This window comes from Anabrus simplex, chromosome 2, assembly GCF_040414725.1.
Source record: "Anabrus simplex isolate iqAnaSimp1 chromosome 2, ASM4041472v1, whole genome shotgun sequence".
Taxonomy (NCBI): Eukaryota; Metazoa; Arthropoda; class Insecta; order Orthoptera; family Tettigoniidae; genus Anabrus; species Anabrus simplex.
Window position 1 is genome coordinate 868,806,129 of NC_090266.1, and position 23,276 is coordinate 868,829,404.

A 23,276-nucleotide genomic window follows, 5' to 3' on the forward strand; every position below is an offset into this window, starting at 1 on the left:
TGTAGCTCTCAGACCAGAGCTTCCAATTACACATTACAAACGTGACAGCTTGCAACAGGCCTTGGAGAGAAGAAACCTGCGCGCGCAATCATTTCTCGCTGTGTCGACAGCCCCGCTGAAGCTCCTAAGACATGAGCAAGCCTCGCTGGACTCGCCAAGATATATGCAACATGCGACTTGTATAATGCAGATCTATTACAGATACGGTACATATTGTAATTTTTTAACTCGCCTGCTTTAGAAAGCTATTGCGCTTGTGCAGCAAGCATAGCATGCTTGGAGAAATCGCCCCTGGTGGAGATGTACATACAGTTATTGTTCGTGACCATGAAACAGAACCCGAGCAGGAAGAGGAGGAGGGGAATGAAGAAGATGCACCTGATGAAAGGTGCAGGATGAATTGCCGAGATTTTACATTGGAACGAATGGAGAGAAGTGGAGAAGAGAAACGCCTAACCTCATTATTAGAATTGGTAGATACAATACCACATTTACCAGGCGTAGGGGGCGCTAAGTTCAAATTATGGGATGTTCATTAAGAATTTTAGGGCTTAAGTACATGACACAGTAAGTATAGTTTTTGTCTTAAAGTCTACATAAATATCTAATAAATCATGTTATTCATGAAGAAATGTATACCTATATTTAACTATTTTGTTATGGAAAACCATGAACACTTTGGGTGATACCTGTCCCCCACATGGCAATTTGTGTTCTCAACCTCCACACGCCTGCTGTAGGGTTAATAAATTGGTGCTAGGAAATGTCAAGGTGATGATGGTCTAAAATTAAGTTTAATCTTAGCAATTGCTAGAGATAAGAAAAAAAACACACACACCACACATTATGGATTTCAATTTTATGATCTGAGGCCAAGTATTCCCTGTTCCAGTCCCTACAATCAGTTTTCATTTTGTAGCAGAGCCAGAAAATGAACTCAGGCCAAATGAGTAATATAAACTTGAATGATAGCAAATCTGCATTCCATATCTGATAGCAAAACATGAAGATATGTATGACAAATAAATCCACTATCACATAAGCAAGTCTGTCAAATCAAGGTATATTTACAATGAGAGTCACAAACTTCAGTTTTCCAAGATCAGACTGCCATGAAAGTTGATATAGTCTTTCACAGTTGGATCAATGTTGAAGTCAATGAATAAATCCAAAAGGCTAGTCTATACAGTCACAATTATTATCATTAAAAGCTGGTGTATATCTACTTCCTGAGAGCCAGAGCCAGAAAACAGATTGATTAGTGCCAATAAAACTTAATTAATCAGTACAAATATGTTTCAAATTAGGTGCTAAAATTTTCATATTTTTTATTACATAATTCCGTCTACCAACTGAATTGTCTCAATGAGATCCTTATAAAGGAGACAGGTAATTTGCAATTCCAGCTACTCTTTCCTTCACCCACAGAGAAGTAGCATTAATACAACTCTATTTTACCATGTTCCATTGAAGTTATTTATGTAAGGAAATCTTTCACAAATATATACCCAAATGCACAAAAATTGGCTGGCAAAGCCATATTTATACATACTCAACTTGGGATAACAGTTGCTATGGAATAGGACTGGGCATTGCGGACATATTCTGAGTCTGAGTCTTCCTTGTTTTAAGGTGGCCAGGACTATAAAATCTACCAGTGGTTCCTAACCCGTTAGATGAGAGATTCTAATTGGGACTATGTGTCAGACAGCATCCTGCTTCACAGAATTTACCAAGTTCAGGACATTTTAAGCAAGCCTTGGACCTATGGGAGTAATAGATTTCCATTTCCATTTGACACGTGAGGAACTCTTTGGAAACAACTTTGTTAATAGACTTTGATGGGAAGCCATCAATATTAACGGGGCTTATGGAAGAAAGAAAGTAGAACTGGCTAAGCTAGCAAAGAGGACACGCCTGGATGTGTTAGGAGTTAATAATATTTAGGAGAACATAAAGTGTTCTTAACAGTTGTTAAAAAGGAAAGGGCAGAGTGTGAGGTAGGGCTGTTCATCAGGAATACTACTGCACACAACATAGTTTCTGTTAAGCACATAAATGAGTGAATGATGTGGGTAGACTTACCAGTTGGAGGAATCAGGATGAGAATTGTCTCAGTTATTCACCATGTGAGGGTGCAGATAACGATGAAGATGACAAGTTTTATGAAGCACTGAGCGACATCATAGTTAGGGTCAACAGCAAGGATAGGTTACTGCTAATAGGCAATTTCAATGAAAGGGTTGGAAACAGAACTGAAGGATATGAGAAGGTGATGAGTAAATATGGGAAAGATATAGAAGCTAATAGGAGTGTGAAGCGTTTACTGGACTTCTGTGCTAGTATCAGATTAACATTTACGATTACATTCTTTAAGCATAACACTATTCACCACTACACATGAAAGGGTACGGACAGCAGATCCATAACAGACTATATCAAAACTGACTTTGAATTCAGGAAATCTGTTAGGAATATGCGGTATTCTGGTGATTTTTCGATAATACAGACCAGTATATGATCTGAACTGAACTAAGTATCTCTAGGCCTAGAACAGAGAAAGTCAGATCAGCCTAGAAATGAATAAGAACGAGAAAATTAGACAGAATTATATGGATATGATTCGTGAAAAGTTCCAAAAAATAGACAGTGAGCAAGTTCAGGATATAAAAAGAGAATGTGTGGTGTACAAGATGCTGTGGTAGAAACAGCAAGAGACTGTCTAGAAACAACTGTGTAGATATGGGAATAAGCAAAGATCTTGGTAGAATGATGAGGTGAGGGGAACCTCGTAAACATAAAAGGAAGGAGTATCAGAAATGGCTCCAACAAGGACTGATGCAGACGAGGAATATTATGTACACTGCCTGACAAAAAAATTGAAGCACCCAGAAGAAATAGTCGGATGTCAATGTAACTTCACACACAATGGTGTGTATGCGAATTATTTGAGTTGCAATTCTCTTTGACAGGTAGAAAGCCACCAGTGTGCATTCATGTTGTTCGTGTTTAGTGTTGTTACCAGGCTTGATAGGGTATATAAGGGGCATGAACAGTGTGAGATGTTGAGGGATCACTGTGAAGGATCTGGAGATGCCGTGTACTCATGTGAGACTGCATTATCAGCATCTGGCAGAGTTTGAAAGAGGTCTCATGGTGGGTGCCCATTTGACTGGCTGGTCAAATCGGGCAATATCCATATTTGTGGAGCATTCAGATGTGACAGTGGCCCGATGTTGAACTGCAAGGGAACGTGAGGACAGGCATATTTGTCTGGGCTGCTGATGAATGGTGTCGCATTGTGTTCAGCAGTGAATAGCGGTTCTGCACTACCCCGGATGACCATCATCTGCGAGTAAGGCGGTGACCTGTGGAGAGGTCCCATTCTTCCAATGTTTTGGAGAGGCACAGCAGTGTTACTCCTGGCGTCGTGGTGTGGGGAGCCATCGCGTATGACTTCAGGTCCCGGCTGGTAGTGATTGAGGGAACTCTGACATCACAACGGTACGTCATGGACATCCAGCATCCTCATGCGTTATCTTTCATGCGACACTATCGTGGTGCCATTTTTCACAGGATAATGCTCGTCCATACACGATATGTGCTCTATAACCTGTCTGCGTGATGTTGAGGTATTCCCACGGACAGCAAGATCCCCAGATCTGTCCCCGATAGAACGTGTATGACCAGCTCAGACATCAACTCCGTTCCTGTGCCGGTATTCAGGATATCAAGGACCAGATACAACAGTTGTGGGCCAGCTTGCATTAGGAGCGGATACAACAGCTTTATGACACCCTTCCAAACCAAATCAGTGCATGCATCCAGGCCAGAGGGATGCAACATCTTACTGAAAAGTGGACTCATACTGCCAAGTTCTTTGTAAATTTGACTTGATTCTGAAATCACTGAAATAACAATGCATACCCTATCAACATGTGAAGTTTCATTTTGTTTTCTCTTCCCCTTCTGGGTGCTTAAATTTTTTTGTCAGGCAGTGTAGATGAAAGAAATGGAGGAAAACAAATAATTGTTGAATCCAAGAAGAAGTCGAGGGAAGATTTTGGTAATAACTTGGAAAGGCTATGTCATGTGGCAGGTACAGTTTTCTGGAAAGTAATAAGAATCTCAGAAGGGAGGGAAAAAGGACACATATAGTGTTCTGGGTAAATTAGGTGAACTCAAAACTGATCCCAGGGAATCACTGGACAGGCAAAAGGAATACTTTGAAAATCTTCTGAACATAAAAGGAAATCTTCCTTTCAATACTTCACATCACTGCTCGCAAGATCACACCATCACGTCAGCGAGAAGGAAAATATAAAATGGTGTCAAATTTCCCTTTGGGAAATCAAATGATTATAAATATGTCTCATACAAAAACTTGAGATAGCATTACCCGACTTACATCACGAACGGGAGATAATAAAGGCCACACTTAACGCAAACCAGGTGGAAATCTACGATGGAACCTCCACCACGTCCGCCCTAACACAGACGAGAGGAGTCCTGCGAGGAGACCCAATGAGCCCTATGCTATTCAACCTGACGACATCCAACATCATAAACATACTGGAGACCAAAAGGGTCAAACTAATAATGTATGCAGATGACATGGCGCTGATATCCCACGTATATACAGACTGCATTCAATAACCTCAGAGCATGGGCAGATAAAAACTCGCTAACCATCAACAGTGTTAAGACAAAAGTTATGAAATTTAGAAGGGGAGGAAAACTGGCAACATGATGTTTTCCGTAACGGAAATGAACAACTCGAGATCGTGTCATCATTTAAATACCTGGGTATCACACTGCAGGCCACAGGCTCAACCTTCACACTGCACATAAAGGAAAAAGCAGCGGCAGCAACCAAAGCAATGTACGAGATCCCCAAGCCGCAGAACCTCTCAGTGAACACTGCAATGGCACTATTCAAGCTTAAAGTGGCCCCAGTAGTTACATATGGGATACAATTAATATGGCGCAAAGTAACTGTTGCAAACATGAAAAGAACTGAAAATATAAAGGCTTGAAACGGATCCTACAGATCTCAAAATTTACAGAGAATCGAATGGCATACATAATGGCAGATGAAACATTCTTTCTGGAAGACATCAAACAAACATTTGGGCTACCAGACACCGCCGCATCGACTGCCGTCCTTGAAGAAAGGAGACAGAAAGCCCAGCAGTCACCTGAAGGTTTCTACGAAATGGAAGTAATGAAGAACAGCGAATGAAAGGGCCCAAACTACAAACTACGCTATGTATACACATGCTTCGGTGTCCACAGATTCCACGGGAAAATATGCCTAACCAACAGATTTCACGCCCCCAAACAAAGAATGTATCTGCCGTCTCTGCGGAATGACCTGTCCTAGGTACCACCTGATGAACTGTACTGAACAAACACAACGCATCAGCACACTTGCCAAGGACTGATAAAAAAAAAACCAATGAAGTGATGTACCAAAAGAAAATAATGACAAATTGTAACCTTTAACACATATGTACATGTTGTGTTTAATTTCAATAAACAAAGGAAATCTTCCTGTTGATATCGTGAACAATCAAGCTCATGGGGAGGAGGACAATGATGTCACAAATGAGGAAGGGAAAAGGATGGTAAATAAACTCCACTGTCATAAAGCAGCAGGAATGGACGAAATCAGACCCAAAATGATGAAATATAATGGGAAGACAGGGATGAAATGGCTTTATAGAATAATAGATGGATAAATGTTTTTATTGGCGTAGTTAAGGCCATTAGGCCTCCTCTTACACTAGCATGGATATTAGTAAGGTACCTTCTGATTGAATTAAAGCAGTAATTGCACCTATCTATAAACAAGGACCAGGAAGGATTGCAAAAACTATTGAGGTATTTCACTGATCACTATATCAGGCAAGGTGTTCACAGGCATTTTGTCAGGGAGGGTGTGATCAATGCTTGAGAATAAGTTGGATGAAAACCAGTGTGATTTTAGACCACAGATGGGCTGTCAGAATCAGATTTTAGTATGCACCAGGTAACCGAAAAATGCTACGAGAGGAATATGCAGTTATGTTTGTGTTTGTAGATCTAGCAAAGACATTTGGCAGGGTACCAAGGGAAACAATGTTGGGCGTACTGGAGAACTGTGGAATTAAGGGTAGATTATAAAAGCAATCAAATGCATTTATGTTAACAATTGGGCTACAGTGAGAATTTATTGATGTTGGAATGAGTTCTTGGTTTAAGATGATTACAGGGATTAGACAAGGGATCAGTTAGGTGGAAATGAAGTAAACTACTTGGCCTATACCAACAATCTGGTTTTATAAGGCAACTAGCAAACATGCACAAAGTCTTAATGGCAGACTGTTTTGTTTTTGCTACTTGTTTAACGTCGCACTAACACACTGAAGGTTTTTGGTGACTGAAGGATGTGAAAGTGCTAGAATTGAGAAGGTAGTGGCCATGGTCTTAATTAAAGTACAGCCCCAGCATTTGCCTGGGTTAAAAACGGGAAACCACATAAAACCATCTTCAGGGCTGCTGACGGTGGGATTCAAACCTACAATCTCCCAAATGTGAGCCCAATTGTTAACTTAAATGCATTTGATTGCATTTAACAATCTAGCCTTAATTCTGCAATCCTCCAGTATCGCTAACATCTTTCCCTTTTCTGTGCTAGGCTGCGCTGAAAGCCTGCAATCTAATATCTCGGAACTTGAAAATAGGTGCAATGGGTCTGGTATGAAAGTTAGCTTTTACCAGACTAAAGTGATGTCAGTAGGGAAGAAACCTAAGAGTACTGAATGGCAAGTTGGGAATACAAAACTGGAACAGGTATATCATTTCAAGAATTTAGGATGTGTATTCTCCCAGGACAGTAGTATAGTAAGTGAGACTGAATCAAGAAGCAGAAAAACGAATACAGTGAGCTAGCAGGTGCGATCAATGGTATTTTGTAAGAAAGAGGTCAGCTCCCAGACAAAACCATATTTACGCGAATAATCCCTGCATAGTTTTTTAAAAATCTGAGGCACGAAATTGGGGTGCAGGTTTTATTTGTGAATGGATGATGATAGGTTACCTAGGAGAATAATGGACTCTGTCATGGAGGGTAAGAGAAGAAGGCGAGACCAAGATGATGATGGTTAGACTCAGTTTTTAATAAAGTAAAGGTATGATATGTGGAATTAAACAAGGCCACACAGCTAGTTACAAATAAAAAACTTTGCATGCATTAAGTAAATTCACAGAGACTTGGAGACTGAATGCTGAAGGGCATAACAGTCTATAACGAAGATGTATCTATGGAAGAATGTAGTATTTATATACATTCTCAAAATGAACTGTAGACAGCTGGTGGCCGAAGACATGATACTTTGAATTCTACCACCTGCATAATATGTTCATCCTATTTCAAACAAGAGGATTTTAAAAGAAAGACATCTTTTGCGATAGCCAATTTTTCTGTGTGTGAGTGTAGATTGTACAAAACTATGACCTACCTTTTTCTTTTACAAGTTGCTTTACGTTACACTGACACAGATATGTTTTATGGTGATGATGGGATAGGAGATTGCTAAAAGTGGGAAGGAAGTAGCCATGGCTTTAATTAAGGTACAGCCCCAGCATTTGCCTGTTGTTAACATGGGAAGCCATAGAAAACCATCTTCAGGGCTGCTAACAGTGGGGCTCATCCCTCTATCTCCCAAATGCAAGCTAACAGCTGCGCACCCCTAACTTAGCTTCTGAGGTAGAATGTTAAGTTAATGTGTTTTAACAGGTTTTATCACACTCTTAAATTCTTCTACTCTGGGAAATGCACAGGAAGTTGTGTATTAACCAATATATTCTTCTACTGTTTTATCATCAACAACTAATCCAATTAAACATGATATTTCTGAATCAGCATACTGATAATAGCAACAATGATGATTATGCCACAACAAGTTACAGAATTACAAACGAAAGGAAAGTGACATTGACTAAACCCCAGAATATGATGGATGGACTCAGTTAAGAACAGCATAGTGCAAAGAGATCTGGACTGGAACACTGATACATGAAGAATGGTGTAAATACTAACTAAAATGGAGATTAATCATATTTTCTCCTACCTAGCAGCACCTGGATAAGGAGAGATAGGTAATGATTATATTACTTCTGAATTTTTAAGTAGGATATTCAAAGAATTCATTTAAATAACATTTCTAAGAAAAAGGGTCAATTACTTATTTCTTGATGGTCTTCATGAAAATGCCACTAAAACAAAACATATATAGACATGTAATTATGGCATATGATACATGAGACTATCTTTATGCTCAGGCAGTTAGGACCACCTAATCTACTAGCGGTCTTTAAACTGTAAGTGTTAAAAAGTTCACTAAAATTATGTATAAGTAAGACTAGGACACTGAACCCTGCTAACAATGCTTCAGTGTCTTCTGCAAGTGTCAGACTTATGGAAGAATGAATTCCCATTTCCAATTGACAAACCAGAGGCTCAGTACATATTGTTCTTGGTCCTCAAATCATTCCTTTGCCCCCTTAAAATGATAATCCCCACTACAATCAATCTTCCTCAAACATGTCTTTAATTTGTGGTGTGGCCAGGAATTGATTCCAAGATAACTGGTAGGGAACTACTGTGCTAATCCTCAGACCATAATGTGGAAGATATAAGTCTATGTTTACTGACAAGATTCTTTGATATACAACCTACCTTGGAATTCAGCATAATCTCAGGTGCTCTATACCATCTTGTTGCTACATATTCTGTAAGAAATCCTGTGTGGTCATGATCTGGATCTGCTACCCTTGCCAAACCAAAGTCACAAATCTGGAATATGAGACATATCGAATTAATATTAGATACTGTAGTAAATGTTCATAGCAACCCTTAATCTTCATTTCACATACTAACCAAAAATGGCTGTTCATAACAAGAGAATCAATAAAGTTAACTATCACTATTTAGTAACTTAATGTTAGTTGGAATATTTAATGTACATTATTTGGAACTTAGCAGGCTACAAAAGCCATGGTTTTACAATAGTTTAAAAGGGAAGGGATCATTAGAATAATGACTCTTGGAGAGAAAAACACACCAAAAAAGGAGCATGGTAAGTAATGAGGAGATTCAAGGCAAGCTTGTAGTTTCACACGATTGATAATATTGCTATCATAACCAAGAGCCCTTCATTGTTAAGTGAAATATGAACCACAAGCACATGAATTTTTATTTTAGAAATCCCACGTGCATTAGGCGGGACTCAAAACACAGCCACTTTCTTGAGAATCAGTGAGAATGCCACTAGACTGCCGTGCCCTCAGAAAAGACTTTTTGCCTCCTCTTTGCATTAAACTTGGTTTAATGAAGCAGTCTCTAAAGGCAATGATGAAGGACAGTGTCTTAAACTCAATATATCTGTTCTGAATTTCCTTTTCTCTTACGGTTTAAAGTAGTTATCCTGCAGGATGAGAGATCAGAGATTTTAAGATCAGTTCTCTGAAACTATAGCTTGTTGAGGTTTTAACAAAGCAGTAAATCATTTCTTATGACATAAAAAGTAGCCAGACTACTACTTTTTTCTTTGCTAGAGATTTCAAGCTTGCACTAACATATCAAAGGTTTTCAGGAATGCATGAAAATTCATGTGACTGCCAAATATGCTTGCCATCATGTTATCCTTAGTTGACTTCTTCACTAAATTCAATTTCCTGGAAAGTTCCTTCAATATCGCCTTACTTACACAACCATTGCTAACACTATTTCATTCTAACGTACAGCACCTCCTTAGTATCTTTATTTCTCTGTTATTATATAGTGGGCCTCTACCATTCCTTACCACCCTTAAAGGCACACAACTGTCTTCACCCACTTCAACAATTGCTTTACAGTAAACTCATCCCATAGCTGTTTACATTTATATTTACCATTTTTCACGGATCATAACAGTTTCTTTTAAACTCCCTCATGCCTGTCTTATCAACCATAAGGTACTGCCAAATAGTCCTATTTTTACAACCTTCCTTTCTAAAATGATGAAGGACAGTGTCTTAAGCTTAACTACCCTGTCTTAACTATGACAAAAACAGCTTCACGATCACTTTTACCATCTATCACTTCAGTCCCTTTATAGAGCTCATTTGACTTCATCAGCACTGCATCTAGAATAATTTTCCCTCCAGTTGGTTCCATCACTTCCCTAATTAAGTTATTTACCATCTGTTGATCATGCTTTCTGACATTCGCATTACCTTTCCAGATAACATTTGATAAACTGAGATCACCCATTACAATCACGTTCCTTTCCCCGCATAGCTGATTATCTTACCAAATAATTATGTGTCATTGTCACCCTTTCTAGGTCAGTACAACCCAAAGGCATCAAGTTGCCTATTATTTTAAGAGACAAGCATTACACTTACAATTTCATGTTTCTCATCCTTAAATTTTTCATAGTTTACAAATTCTTCTTTCACCAGCATGAACCCCCTCCTATCAAATCTACCCTCTCTCTAATTTCCACATCTATATCACTTCTGAGCAATGATTCAACTCCTATTTTTGGTAAATAGTCCACAAAAGTTTCTCTGCCGCTTGAGCAAGCAGTTCCATATTATTACCGAAACCTTCCCTTGATTTCTTCTTGGACTCTACAACCTGCTTCACTCTCTCTTCCCCCCCCCCCCCTCTCTCTCTCTCTCTCTTTCATCTGTGAAAATATCTCCTACGTACATCAGTTCTTGTTTGGAGTAATTTTGATATGCCTTCTTGTTTACGTTTATAAGCTGCCCCCAACTTCAATATTCCACCAAGATATTTGCTTCTCCCATTTTAACACACAGTTGTTTATTTATTTATTTATTTATTTATTTATTTATTTATTGCACACTACAGGATTTCTAATCCCAATTACAATGGCAAATGTTTACATGTTTTTCTAAAATGCTTTGAACCATCTAATAACCTAATATCTTGAATTAATATTACATATCTATTCCTTACAAGAAACAAGTGGATAAAAACACAATTTTGTATCTTAACTAGTCTAATAACCTAATATCTGAACTATTCTAATATTATATTTACAATGAGAAAGGAACAGTATTTCACATCTAATCTAAATTAATGTTTACAAGAAAGAGTAAGATAAAAAAAATAAAAATCATAATTTCATATCTAAACTAATTTCTTCTAGTTCTAACACTTTTACATTTATGGGATAGGGCTTAATGAAGAATGTTTATAATATATTTTGTGGTTCCAATCAGCATTACAAATTTTCACAGAGATGGTGAATTGTTGTACAAACATGTCTAGAAGTACACACAAGTCTAAAAAATTATTTTTCTGAACCGCACTGTTGTAGATATTGCATAGCCTGTAGAGTGGGGAACTTTTGCGAGCGGTTGTTCCGACTTTTTTATTATGAAAAGTTACATTTGTCCTTGCATTAAAGCGGGGCATGTGGAAGCTCAAGAGGCATAAAAAGTCATGGTTGACAATAATAGAATTTACAGTTTTGTACAGAAACTTCATGTCATCCATTTGTCTCCTCAGTTCCAAGCTTTCTATTTCAAAATTTAGGAGAAGTTTGTTGTATGCTATGGGTGGATAATTATTGTTTTATTTTTTCATAGGCATTCCCTTACTATTTTTACTACAACTTTCCTGTATGCCATTCATTCTCTTTCTATATCCCAAACCTGCTAAATGCCTATTATTTCAAACTTTTCACTAATCATAAACATGTACTTCTGTCTAATTTCCTTGTCCTGGAGATTTTCTACCCTTATCAGCCTGCATATAGACCTAACTTTCTCCATCCGAACCCTAGTGATACTAAGGCCACTGTAGATAGGACAGTGGTCAGTAACATCAAAACAAAATTTCCTAGAATCTCCATACATTCCTAACAGATTTTCTGAATTCAAAGTCAGTTATGATATAGTTTATTATGGAACTGGTGCCCCTATCCTTCCATATGTGGCAGTGAATAGCTTTATGCTTGAAGAATGAATTCACAACTGTAAAGCCCATACTGGCATAAAAGTTCAGTAAATGCATCAAATTCCTATTTGCTTCCATATCTTCCCAACAGCTACCCACAACCTTCTCATATTCTCCAATTCTATTTCCGATTCTCACCTTTAAATCACCTACTAACATTATACTATCCTTGCTGTTGGCCCTATATTGTTCACACTATCACCTAACAATAATTAGAACAGCAAAGGTCCTAGACACTACAGAGCACTGCCTTCTGGAACATTAGTGATCACCTATTGTGTTACTAGTTTAATGTCCCTACTATTACCCTACTATTACCATAGGGCTGATGACCTAGATGTTAGGCCCCTTTATACAACAAGCAACTATTACCATAGTTCCTTAACATGATTACAAGTGTCAAAGCAAAGCAAAGTCATCCTGCACAGGGTATGGAGGCCCTGGAAGGGGTGGAAGGTAAAGGCTTCTACTATCTGTAACCACAAATACAATTCAATTGAACGGGTGGAAACTTTTCTTTTCTCTATTTGAATAGTAACAGTCTTTCAATATGGATCATTATGATAATCTTAGCTTACAATCAGTAACCTCGGCTCTTGGTAGGGTAAAGTGGTTAGCTCTATGCCCAGCCGCCTTTGCTCCCAGGAATTAACCTGGTATTCATTTTTGGTGGAGGCTGAGTGAACCTCAGGGCCATGTGTACCTCCAGAAGCAGAGATCTTGTTTCTTAAATATTTGACTTCCTGATGGGGAATCGAACCCACGTCATTCCGGGTAAACCGAGCACACCTTTTTACCGCCTCACCCAAGCCGCCCTTATGATTACAAGAAGAAGATTGTAATGGCCACCTATTCAGTACATATACAATTAATAATGTTATAGATTATTTGAATTAACTTTGGTACATGTTTCGGCTCCTTGAGCCATCATCAGCCATAAAGATTTTTTTTTACAATTGATTAACATATAAAACAGAAAGCATATTTAACCTACGGTATATTATACATGAGAGGGCTATAAATAAAGTGGTGGCAACATAGTCCAGACACTCGCAGGAGATTGGGCACGCACAAATAGTATATGGAAGAGGTCTGGTGGTGCTGTTATCGTTGTGTAGTGTGCATTTGATGGGCATCCAGTTGGGAGTGTTGTTTCTGTGTGGTTCTAAAGCAGGTTTTCAAAAGGTGATCAACGTTCTTGCATTAAAATTGAGGTTGCCCGAGGAAAAATGCATTAGAATGTTACAGGGGTTTACGTGAAGCCCATGGTGAGAATGCATTACCGTATAGGACAGTTGCAAGATGGATCAAGGCATTTCATGCGGGGTCAGAACGAGACTGTGGATTTGCACCGCACAGGTTGGCCATCCATTCCTCGAGATCAGATTGACATCGTGAGTGGTCTCATTTCTGTAGACCATCTGATGGACTGTCCAGGAATTATCCGTAGAGGTTGGTCTCAGCCATCAAACGGTGTTGTACATACTGATATCTTAACATGAGGAAAATTGCGTCCTGTTGGGTTGAACATCAACTCACCGATGTACAGAAATGGCACCGGTATGCGCTGGCTGGCATTCCACCTAGACAGATACCGCAACGAAGGAGGCGCATTTCTGCAGCATATTGTCGCCATTGATGAGACATTGGCACGAGCCTGAATTAAAGCGTCAATCGAATGAATGGCGTCACCCAGGTGCACAAAAATTTAAACAGGGACCCAGTCGGGTAAAGCTTATGCTGTTTGTGGCACGTGACTACGAGGGTGCTATCCTTACGCATGCTGTGCCTGAGTGACAAACCGTCAACCGCGACTATCATTGTCAATTTCTGGAGCAACATCTGCATCCGGCTATGCAGCGCAAAAATCCACGTTTATTGAGAGACGATCGTCCTATCATGTTGTGCGTGACAACACATGTTGTCATGTCGCAAACAATGTCAAGCTCTTACTGCAATAGTGGCATTGGGAGGTCTTGGAACACCCTCCATACTCACCAGATATGAGTCCTTGTGACTTCGACCTGTTTCCGAAGTTGAAGGAACCCGTCCGAGGCCGCCAATTTCCTGACGTGGCATCTGTACTCCGTTGCTGTCATCAACAGAGAACGTCTTGCCAATGGTCCCCAATGGCTTCCTGACATTTGGCAAAAGGTAATAGACTTTGCAGGGGTCTACATTGAAGAAATGTAATGCAATTGTACTTGTTAGTTCATTAAATATTGCACTCTACCAATATTGCCACTACTTTATTAAAGTCCTCGTATTAAAATTATTCAGTTCTAATAAAATGTCTTGAACTATTAAAACATGAGAATGAGTGAGGACTACAACACTTAAGAGGATGTTAAATAATAATGTTAACAATCTTAAAAATCTTTCTTATTCAAGGCCTTTAAATTCACTAACTGTGGAAACTTCATAGAAGGATGTATGGTATTAACAGTGCTGTGCAGTATGCTAATGTGTGTTCTCCTTTTTCAACGGACTTCAATAATGGATGTGGATGTTTGTTTTGCACATTCTGTTTATTCAAGAGAATCTGAAGAATAAAAGAAAAGAGCATAAATGGAAGGATTTTTTCAAATTTATAAATTGGAAAGTATAAGTTAAGAGATATAGTATGGCTTATCATTTTTACTCACCTCATAGGTCAGTGAAGTGTTGTTTTTGTGATAAGATGTTATTCATGCTTGGCATTATGTATTACGTCCACCAAAAAAGGAGAACAAACATTATCATCACATAGCACAGCACTGCGTAGGCTACTTGGAGCCTACGCATTGGTCTCCACGGTATGCACTAGCCAGAGTCTTGGTGGGTGTGCTAGGTACCAACTGATGAGCCCAAACTAGCACCCGAGGGCAAAATGCTGGCAACCAGGAATGAGTTAGCTGGAAAATTTATAGTGTTCAATAACAGACCATTTATAATGGTATAAGCTGCCTTACGTCGCACCGACATACATAGGTCTTGTGGCGGCGATGGGATAGGAAGGAAGGAAGGAAGCGGCCGTGGCCTTAATTAAGGTACAGGCCCAGCATTTGCCTGGAGTGAAAATGGGAAACCACGGAAAACCATCTTCAGGGCTGCCGACAATGGAGTTAGAACCCACTATCTTCCGAATACTGGATGCTGGCCGCACTTAAGCGACTGCAGCTATTGAGCTCGGTGTATGTGTCTTGAATAGGTGGAGATAACATTCTTCTTCTTGTACTCATTTTTAGTCAATACAGAACCTGAAAAACAAATTTCATCACTTGCAATGTTCCTTAATGTATTGAAGGATGATACACAGAGTTTTTGCGTTTAAATACCTTCAAATGCCATGGACTTCAATTGAGATTGAACCCGTTTTCTAGGGAACACAAGTACAACGATGAGTATTTCAAGTCACAGTTGTTATTCTTATCTGCATTTATTTTGAAAAGCTAGACATAGAGCAGTTATTATATAGTAACATCAATGCTTTCATTTATGGCATAACCTTCCAAAAATAGTACTATTCTACGTACTTTTGATGGTGTAATAAAAATAAACTCATAGTCGTACTGAGTAATGGAAAGGAACAAATAACTTGCAAATTAAGTTATATATTGAAAGATAGGAAAATTAAAAAGAACACATAATAGGATAAACCGAACGACAGGTCAACGTGGGAAGAGAGAGAGACAGAAGGAAAACAAAGAGGGACAAGGACAATATTCACATCTTCACATAGTTTGGCTTTCTCCTCAACAATCTCAATTCTTCCACATTCATCTCTTCTCAGCCCCCGATGAATTCAGCTAAGCTTCCCAGCTTCTCTCTCTCTCCCCCTTTTCCCACACTGGCCTGTCATTGTGTTTATCCTATTATGTTTTCCTTTTGATGTTCTTACCTTTCTATATATGACTTCATTGTCAAATTGACTGCACAAAACAGTTTCACCTGTTTAAAATATGCTATATGCTCTACAGGCACGATCAAAATTTACAATGTGATTCATTTGATGATTTACAGTGAAACCTCTTCTTACCTCTAAAATACGGATACTCCCCTGATGCAAACAGAAATTTATGTCCCAATAAAAATCCTATCCCACCAATGATCTTTTGCACACACTCCCAGGTACGGACATGGATACCAATTCCACGATCCCAAAATGTACTTTTACCTCTTCACTAAGGACACAAATAGAGAGAAGATTGAACTGCATGACAATGTGGGTTTATACATTTCAAAAGACTTGCAAATACAAATAAATGCAGGTGCAGCATTTTCTGGATATATTTGTGTACCTAGGCTGTACATGATCGTCTGCTGAGTTTTGGCAATTACAGCGACATGAGTAGGGATTCAAAAAGCTTGTCATTCATTACTAGAAATCTTATTACTTAACGGTACAATATTGTTACTATTCTCAGTACATGTTCCCTTGACTTCCTCAATCTAAGTATGAAGATCGCTCCAACTCAAAAGAGTGACTGAATGGGTGGCTATATATCTTAGAAAATAGAACTCAGAGAGTAAGAGTAAGTGAAGCAATCTGTAATCATTAAGAGGGGAATTCCTCAAGACCTTTATTTTTCATATATATAAAAATGATATGAGTAAGGAACTGGAATAAGAGATAAGTTACAAAATTGTGAGCAACTGCAAAAAAGACCTCAACAATGTTGTGAGATGAACAGCAGGCAATGGTATGATAGTATTTTGTATTTTTCCAGTTCTCAAATCAAGTAATCATGGTGAGTGTCCCATACACTGGAACCATACTCTAGTTGGGGTTTTACCAGAGACTTATATGCCCTCTCCTTTACATTCTTACAACAACGCCTGAATACCCTCAAAACCACATGAAGATCTTTCCTTACATCAACACCTAGGTACTTACAGTGATTCCCATGAGGAACTTTCACCCCATCATTGCAGAAATTAAAACTGAGAGGACATTTTCTCTTTGTGAAATACATGAATTTCCTTTTCACCCCATTTACCATACAGTCCACTTGACCTCCTGAATCCAAGATAGCTGCTATATCTTGCTGGATGGAATAACTTTTCCTAATTCCGAACTGCCTTCTATCGAACCAGTTAGTACTTTCACAAACATGAATGATATAATCAGAAGAAAATTTTTCCCAAAGCTTACTTACTGTCCTGTAATTTTCAGCTTTATGTCTATCACCCTTTCCTTTATACACAGGGGCTACTGTAACAACTCTCCATTAATTTGGTATAGCTCCTTCATACAAACAATAATCAAATAAGTAATTCAGATATGATACTATATCCCAACCCACTGTCTTTAGCATATCCCCAGAAATCTTATTAATTACAGGTAATTTTCTAGTGTTCACCTTTTGTATCTTATTGTAAATGTCATTGTTATCATAGTTAAATTTCAATATTCGTTACTATTAGTCACCTCCTTTATCTGGACATTATCTTTGTAACCAACTGTCTGTACATACTGCTGACTGAATACGACTGCCTTCTGAAGTTCCTCACATACACATTCCCCTTGTTCATTGATGATTCCTGGAATGTCCTTGGTGGATCCTGTTCTACCTTAAAGAACCTATACAAACACTTCAATTTTTCACTAACATTTGTATGAATGCCAATTATGCTTGCCATAATGTTATCCTTACCTGACTACTTTGCTAGATTCAATTTCCTAGTATGTTCCTTTAATTTCTCCTTAATTTCACAGCAATTTCTAACTATTTCTTTCCAACCTGCACCTCCTTCTTAATCTGTTTACTTCTCTGTTATAATATAGTGGGTCTTTTATCATTCATTAGCACCTTTAAAGGTATGTACCTGATTTCACATTCTTCAGCAATTGCTTTAAACCCATCCCACAGTCTGTTTGTTTAGTGTTTTGCACCATTTACAATTACTATTTAAAATCTCCCTCATGCCTGTTTTATCAGCCACATGGTACTGCCTAACAGTCCAACTTCTACCACGTATTTTCTAACACATTTATTTTTAACTATGGCAAAAACAACTTTGTGATTACAATACCATCTATTGCTTCGGTTTCTTTATAGAGCTCATCTGGTTTTACCAGCACCATATCCAGAATATTCTTCCCTCTAGATGGTTCACTTTCTGATTCAATTGTCCTTCCCAGATTAACTTATTTGCCATTTGTTGGTCACGCTTCCTGTTATTTGCATTACCTTCCCAATTGACATTTGGTAAATTGAGATCGCCCGCTACAATCACATTCCTTTCCATATTGTTTCCCACATATCTTATAAAATAATTCCGAACCAGCGTCCGCGCTACCCTTTCCCGGTCTGTACACTCCAAAATATCAAGCTGCTTATCATCTTTAGAGAAAAGCCTTACGCCTTTCACTTTTTTGTAGCTTACAAATTCTTCTTTCACCAGAAAGAATACTCACCCTTCTACCATTCCTATCCTATCCCTACGATGAATACCTCAGTTACGTGAGAATATTTCTGAATGCATTATATCATTTCTCAACCATGATTCAACTCCTATTACAATATCTGGTAAGTATATATCTATTAAATTATTTAGTTCTATTCCTTTCTTTACAATACTTTTACAGTTCAACACTAATATTTTTATGTCCTCGGTACTTGACATCCAGATCCCTGTACCCATATCACTGCTCCCTAGACCACCCCCATTTCCCTGAATATACCTCCCTATAACCCTTCTAAACAAATTTCCTTACTTATACGTACCACTGCAGTTTAAGTGAAGGCCACATGTACATCTCCATCCATAGATTTAATTCCTAACTTAGCCTTTATTTCCTCATTCCGAGTACCCTCCTGCCATTGTTCCAATCTGTTTGCACCAGCAATCATTCTTGCTACTTTCATGCCCGTTACTTCTAGCTTATGAATAAGATATCCTGCATCCATGCAGCCTTCACTCCTGGAAAGCAAAGTTCTGAAAACAGACTGATGTAAAGATAGTTTCGTCCGGGAGCTGACTTCCTTCTTACAGAATACTGGTGATAGCAACTGCGAGCTCACTGCATTAGCTTTGCTACATCTTGATTCATTCTCACTTACTATACCACCATCCACAGAGAACGCACATCTTAAATACTTGAAATTCTTTACCTGTTCCAGCTTTGTATCCCCAATCTGACATTCAATTCTCTTGGACTTCTTACCTATTAACATCAATTTAGTCTTAAGAAGGCTAATTTTCACACCATACTCAATGCATCTATTTTCAAGTTCCAAGATATTACACTGCAAGCTTTGGCACAATCTGCCATTAAGACCAAGTCGTAGGCAAAGGCCAGGCTGCTTATCACAGACTGGTATATGCGCACTCTAGACCAACGAAACATGAACATAACTGTCTGTTCGTCTCGTAGCATTTTTCGATTACCTGGGGCATACTGAAAATCTGACCCTTAAAGCCCCTCTGTGGTTTGAAACCACACTGGTTTTCATCCAACTTACTCTCAACCACTCATTGCACCTTCCCTTCCAAGATACCAGTGTACATCCTGTCTGGTATACTGACTGAAGTACCTAGACAGTTGTTGCAATCCTTCCTGTTCTCTTGCTTATAGATAGGTGCATTACTGCTTTTGTCCAATGTGAAGGTACCTTACTAACACTCCATGCTAATCTGATTACTCTATGAAGCCATTTCATCCCTGCCTTCCCACTATACTTCACTGTTTCAGGTCTAATTTCATCCATTCCTATTGCTTTATGACAGTGGAGTTTGTTTAGCGTTCTTTCCACTGCCTCGAGTGTATTTTCATCAACATCATTGGCCTCCTCACCACGAGCTGGGTGTTCATTAAATCACCACGAAGATTTCCTTTTACGTTGAGAAGGTTTTTGAAATATTCCTTCCACCTCTCCGGTGATTCCCTATGATCTATTATGAGTTCACCTGATTTACCCAAAACACTATTCATTTCCATTTTCCCTCCCTTCTTAAGATTCTTTATTACTGTCCAGAAAGGTTACACTGCCACTTGACCTAGCCTTTCCAGGTTATTACCAAAATCTTCCCATGACTTCTTCTTGGATTCAACACCTATTTGTTTCACTCTGTTTCCTTCCTCTATGTACAATTACCTGTCTGTATCAGTCCTTTTCTGGAGAAATTTCTGATATGCCTTCTTTTTATGTTTATAAGCTGCTATCACTTTATCATTCCACCAAAATGTTTGCTTTTCCTCATCTTTAGACACAAGTTATTCCTAAACATTCCCTTGCTGTTTCTACTACAGCATCCCTGTATGTCACCCATTATCTTTCTATATCCTGCTTACTGTCCAATGTTTAGAACTTCTCGCTAATCATATCCGCGTACTTCTGTGTAATTTCCTCGTCCTGGAGATTTTCTACCCTTATTCGTCTGCAGACAGATTTCACTTTCTCTATCCTAGGCCTAGAGATACTTAGTTCACTACAGATCAGATAGTGGTCTATATCATCGAAAAATCCCTGGAACACTTGTACATTCCCAACAGACTTCCAGAATTTGAAGTCAGTTAAGATATAGTCAATTATGGATCTGGTACCCCTACCCTCCCATGTGTAGCGGTGAATAGCCTTGTGCTTGAAGAGTGTATTTGTAACTGCAAATCCCATATTAGCACAGAGGTCCAGCATACGTTTCTCATTCCTATTAGCTTCCATACCTTCCCCACATTTACCAATCACCCTTTCATATCCTGCAGTTCTATTTCCAACTGTCACATTGAAATCGTCCATTAGTACTATCCTATCCTTCATGTTGACCTTGATTACAATGTCACTCGATGCTTCATAAAACTTATCAACTTCATCTTCATTGCTCCCTCACATAGTGAGTACACTGAGGCACTTCTAGGCCTCATTCCTCCAACCGCCAAATTCGCTCATTTATGTGCCTAACAGAAACTATGTTGTGTGAAATAGTATTCCTGATGAACAGCCCTATCCCACACTCTGCCTTTCCCTTTTTAACACCCGTCAAGTACACTTTATAATCTCTTCTCCCTTCCTCATTATCTCCCCTTACCCAAATATCATTAACTCCAAACACATCCAGACGGATCCTCTTTGCTGACTAAGCCAGTTCTACTTGCTTTCTTCCATAAGCCCCATTAATATTGATAGCTCCCCACTGAATTCTAATTCGTTTCCCCAAGTTGTTTCCAAGGAGTCCCTCGCCTGTCAAATGGGACTGGGACTCTATTACTCCCATTGGTGCAAGGCTTGCTTAAAACATACTGAGCGTGCTTGGTGAAAATTCTAAGAAGCAGAATGCTACCTTTACTTACACATAGTCAGAGGGAGGATCTCTCCTTTAATGGGTTAGGGACCAACGGTGGATTGTATAGCCCTAGCCACCTGAGCACAAGGAAGGCTATGACTCAGAATATGTCCGAGATGCCCACTCCCATTCCACATCAACTGGTATCCCAACTCTCAGAACCACTTACTAGGCCATTCAGCCATTGCCCATGGTTCATCAACTAGGATGTGACTACAGTAACCCACACCATCAACCATTGCCCCTTAAAGGGCCAAATAAACGAATCAGTCTGTGGAAACTATCAAGTATGCAAATTGACCACCTCCCAAGGCAATTGGCAGTAAAAAAAAACCTAAATCCGTCCGTCCGCCCGCTGTCAAACTTGTTTTCAATGTAGGTAATTATAGTAGTATTAATCGACAAAGATGTGTTTACGTCAAAAAAGCAGATGAGTTCTTCAATGATAACAATTACACAGTAGTTACAAAAGACCCATCAATAAGAGTACAATGGAATTTAAAGTCTTTAATTAAGAAATCAACATTTTAATTCAATGAACAGGACCAGCAGAAAACTCATCAATATGAAACCTAACATACCATTAGCAAGGGCCTTACCTAAAGTACATCAAAAAGATATCCCAGTCCCACCTATTATTAATTGTCGTAATAGTCCAACTTATAAGTTATCTAAATACATCCATAATTTCCTAAAAAACACTACGTTTTTAATAATAAACAATCAATGAAGAACTCTATCAACTTTTGTGACATCCTAAATATGTTTGCCTTGAAACCGAATCAAGTAATGTGGTCATTCGATGTAGTCAATATGTACCCTAATATTCCCGTAAAAGAAACTGTCGAAATCATTTACAATAATATTTCCAAACACAGCGGCCTCAGTAAGCTGGAGGTGAACAAATTCATGAAGATATTAGAATTTGTATTGAATAAGAACTTTTTTTTCATTTAACGGTAAAATTTTCCAACAAAGTGGACTGGCAATGGGAGACCCTACATCTGGCATCATGGCGGACATATACATGGACACGATCGAGCACACAAAGATAAAGGGTAATATCAGAGGCATAGATTTATGGTGAAGATATGATGACACATTCGTTGTTATTGATAAAAATATCACTAACAGTAATGAGATACTGGAAAGTTTAAATAGTATTGACCCCAACTTGAAATTTACTAAAGAAGACAAGTCTAATAAATCTTTGAATTTTTAGACATACCGGTTACAAGATTAAATAACACTTTTGAATTTCAAATATACAGGAAACCCACACAGGCTCCAATAACTATAAACAATTCGTCTTTACACCCCAATTCACAAAAATGTGCATCTTTCCATAGTTTGATTTATAGAGCTTTGAGAATTCTGCTCTCCCCTAGTAAATTGAAGATAGAATTAAACTACATAAGGAGTCTAGCCAAATTTAATGGATTTAAAGTTGAGATGGTCAACCGACTAATTAAGAAAATTAGAAATAGGTTGTCTACAAATATGACACCCGACAGAACAAAATAAAACCAAACAAATATGCCACATTTACGTATAATAACTCAATGATTCACCAAATTATTGCTAGGGGCTTTACCTCGCACCGACACAGATAGGTCTTTTGGCGACGATGGGGTAGGAAAGGCCTAGGAATTGGAAGGAAGCGGCCGTGGCCTTAATTAAGGTACAGCCCCAGCATTTGCCTGGTGTGAAAATGGGAAACCACGGAAAACCATCTTCAGGGCTGCCGATAGTGGGATTCGAACCTACTATCTCCCGGATGCAAGCTCACAGCCGCGCGCCTCTACGCGCACGGCCAACTCGCCCGGTATTAACCAAATTATGAATACGTTCAAAAAACATGATATGAACATAGCCTTTAGAACAACTAATACGAACCAAAGTATATTTTTATATCATGGTAAAGTTAATCAGGGAAACCACCGCTACTCAAGATCAAGAGTTTATAGATTAGCGTGCTCAGAATGCGGATTTT

At 38.7% G+C, this 23,276-nt stretch overlaps 1 protein-coding gene across 2 annotated transcripts in view; it reads right to left on the reverse strand.

Annotated features, from left to right (window-relative positions):
* The window catches only part of LOC136864524 (mitogen-activated protein kinase 1), a 244,055-nt gene that overhangs the window by 59,832 nt on the left and 160,947 nt on the right, over window positions 1–23,276 (reverse strand). For both annotated transcript variants that reach the window (XR_010859326.2, XM_067141611.2), the window contains exon 5: window positions 8,723–8,839. Coding sequence is in view for 1 of the 2 variants with exons in the window: in XM_067141611.2 (XP_066997712.1) it covers window positions 8,723–8,839 (117 nt within the window). In the remaining variant the exon portion in view is untranslated. The remainder of the gene's footprint in view (window positions 1–8,722; window positions 8,840–23,276) is intronic.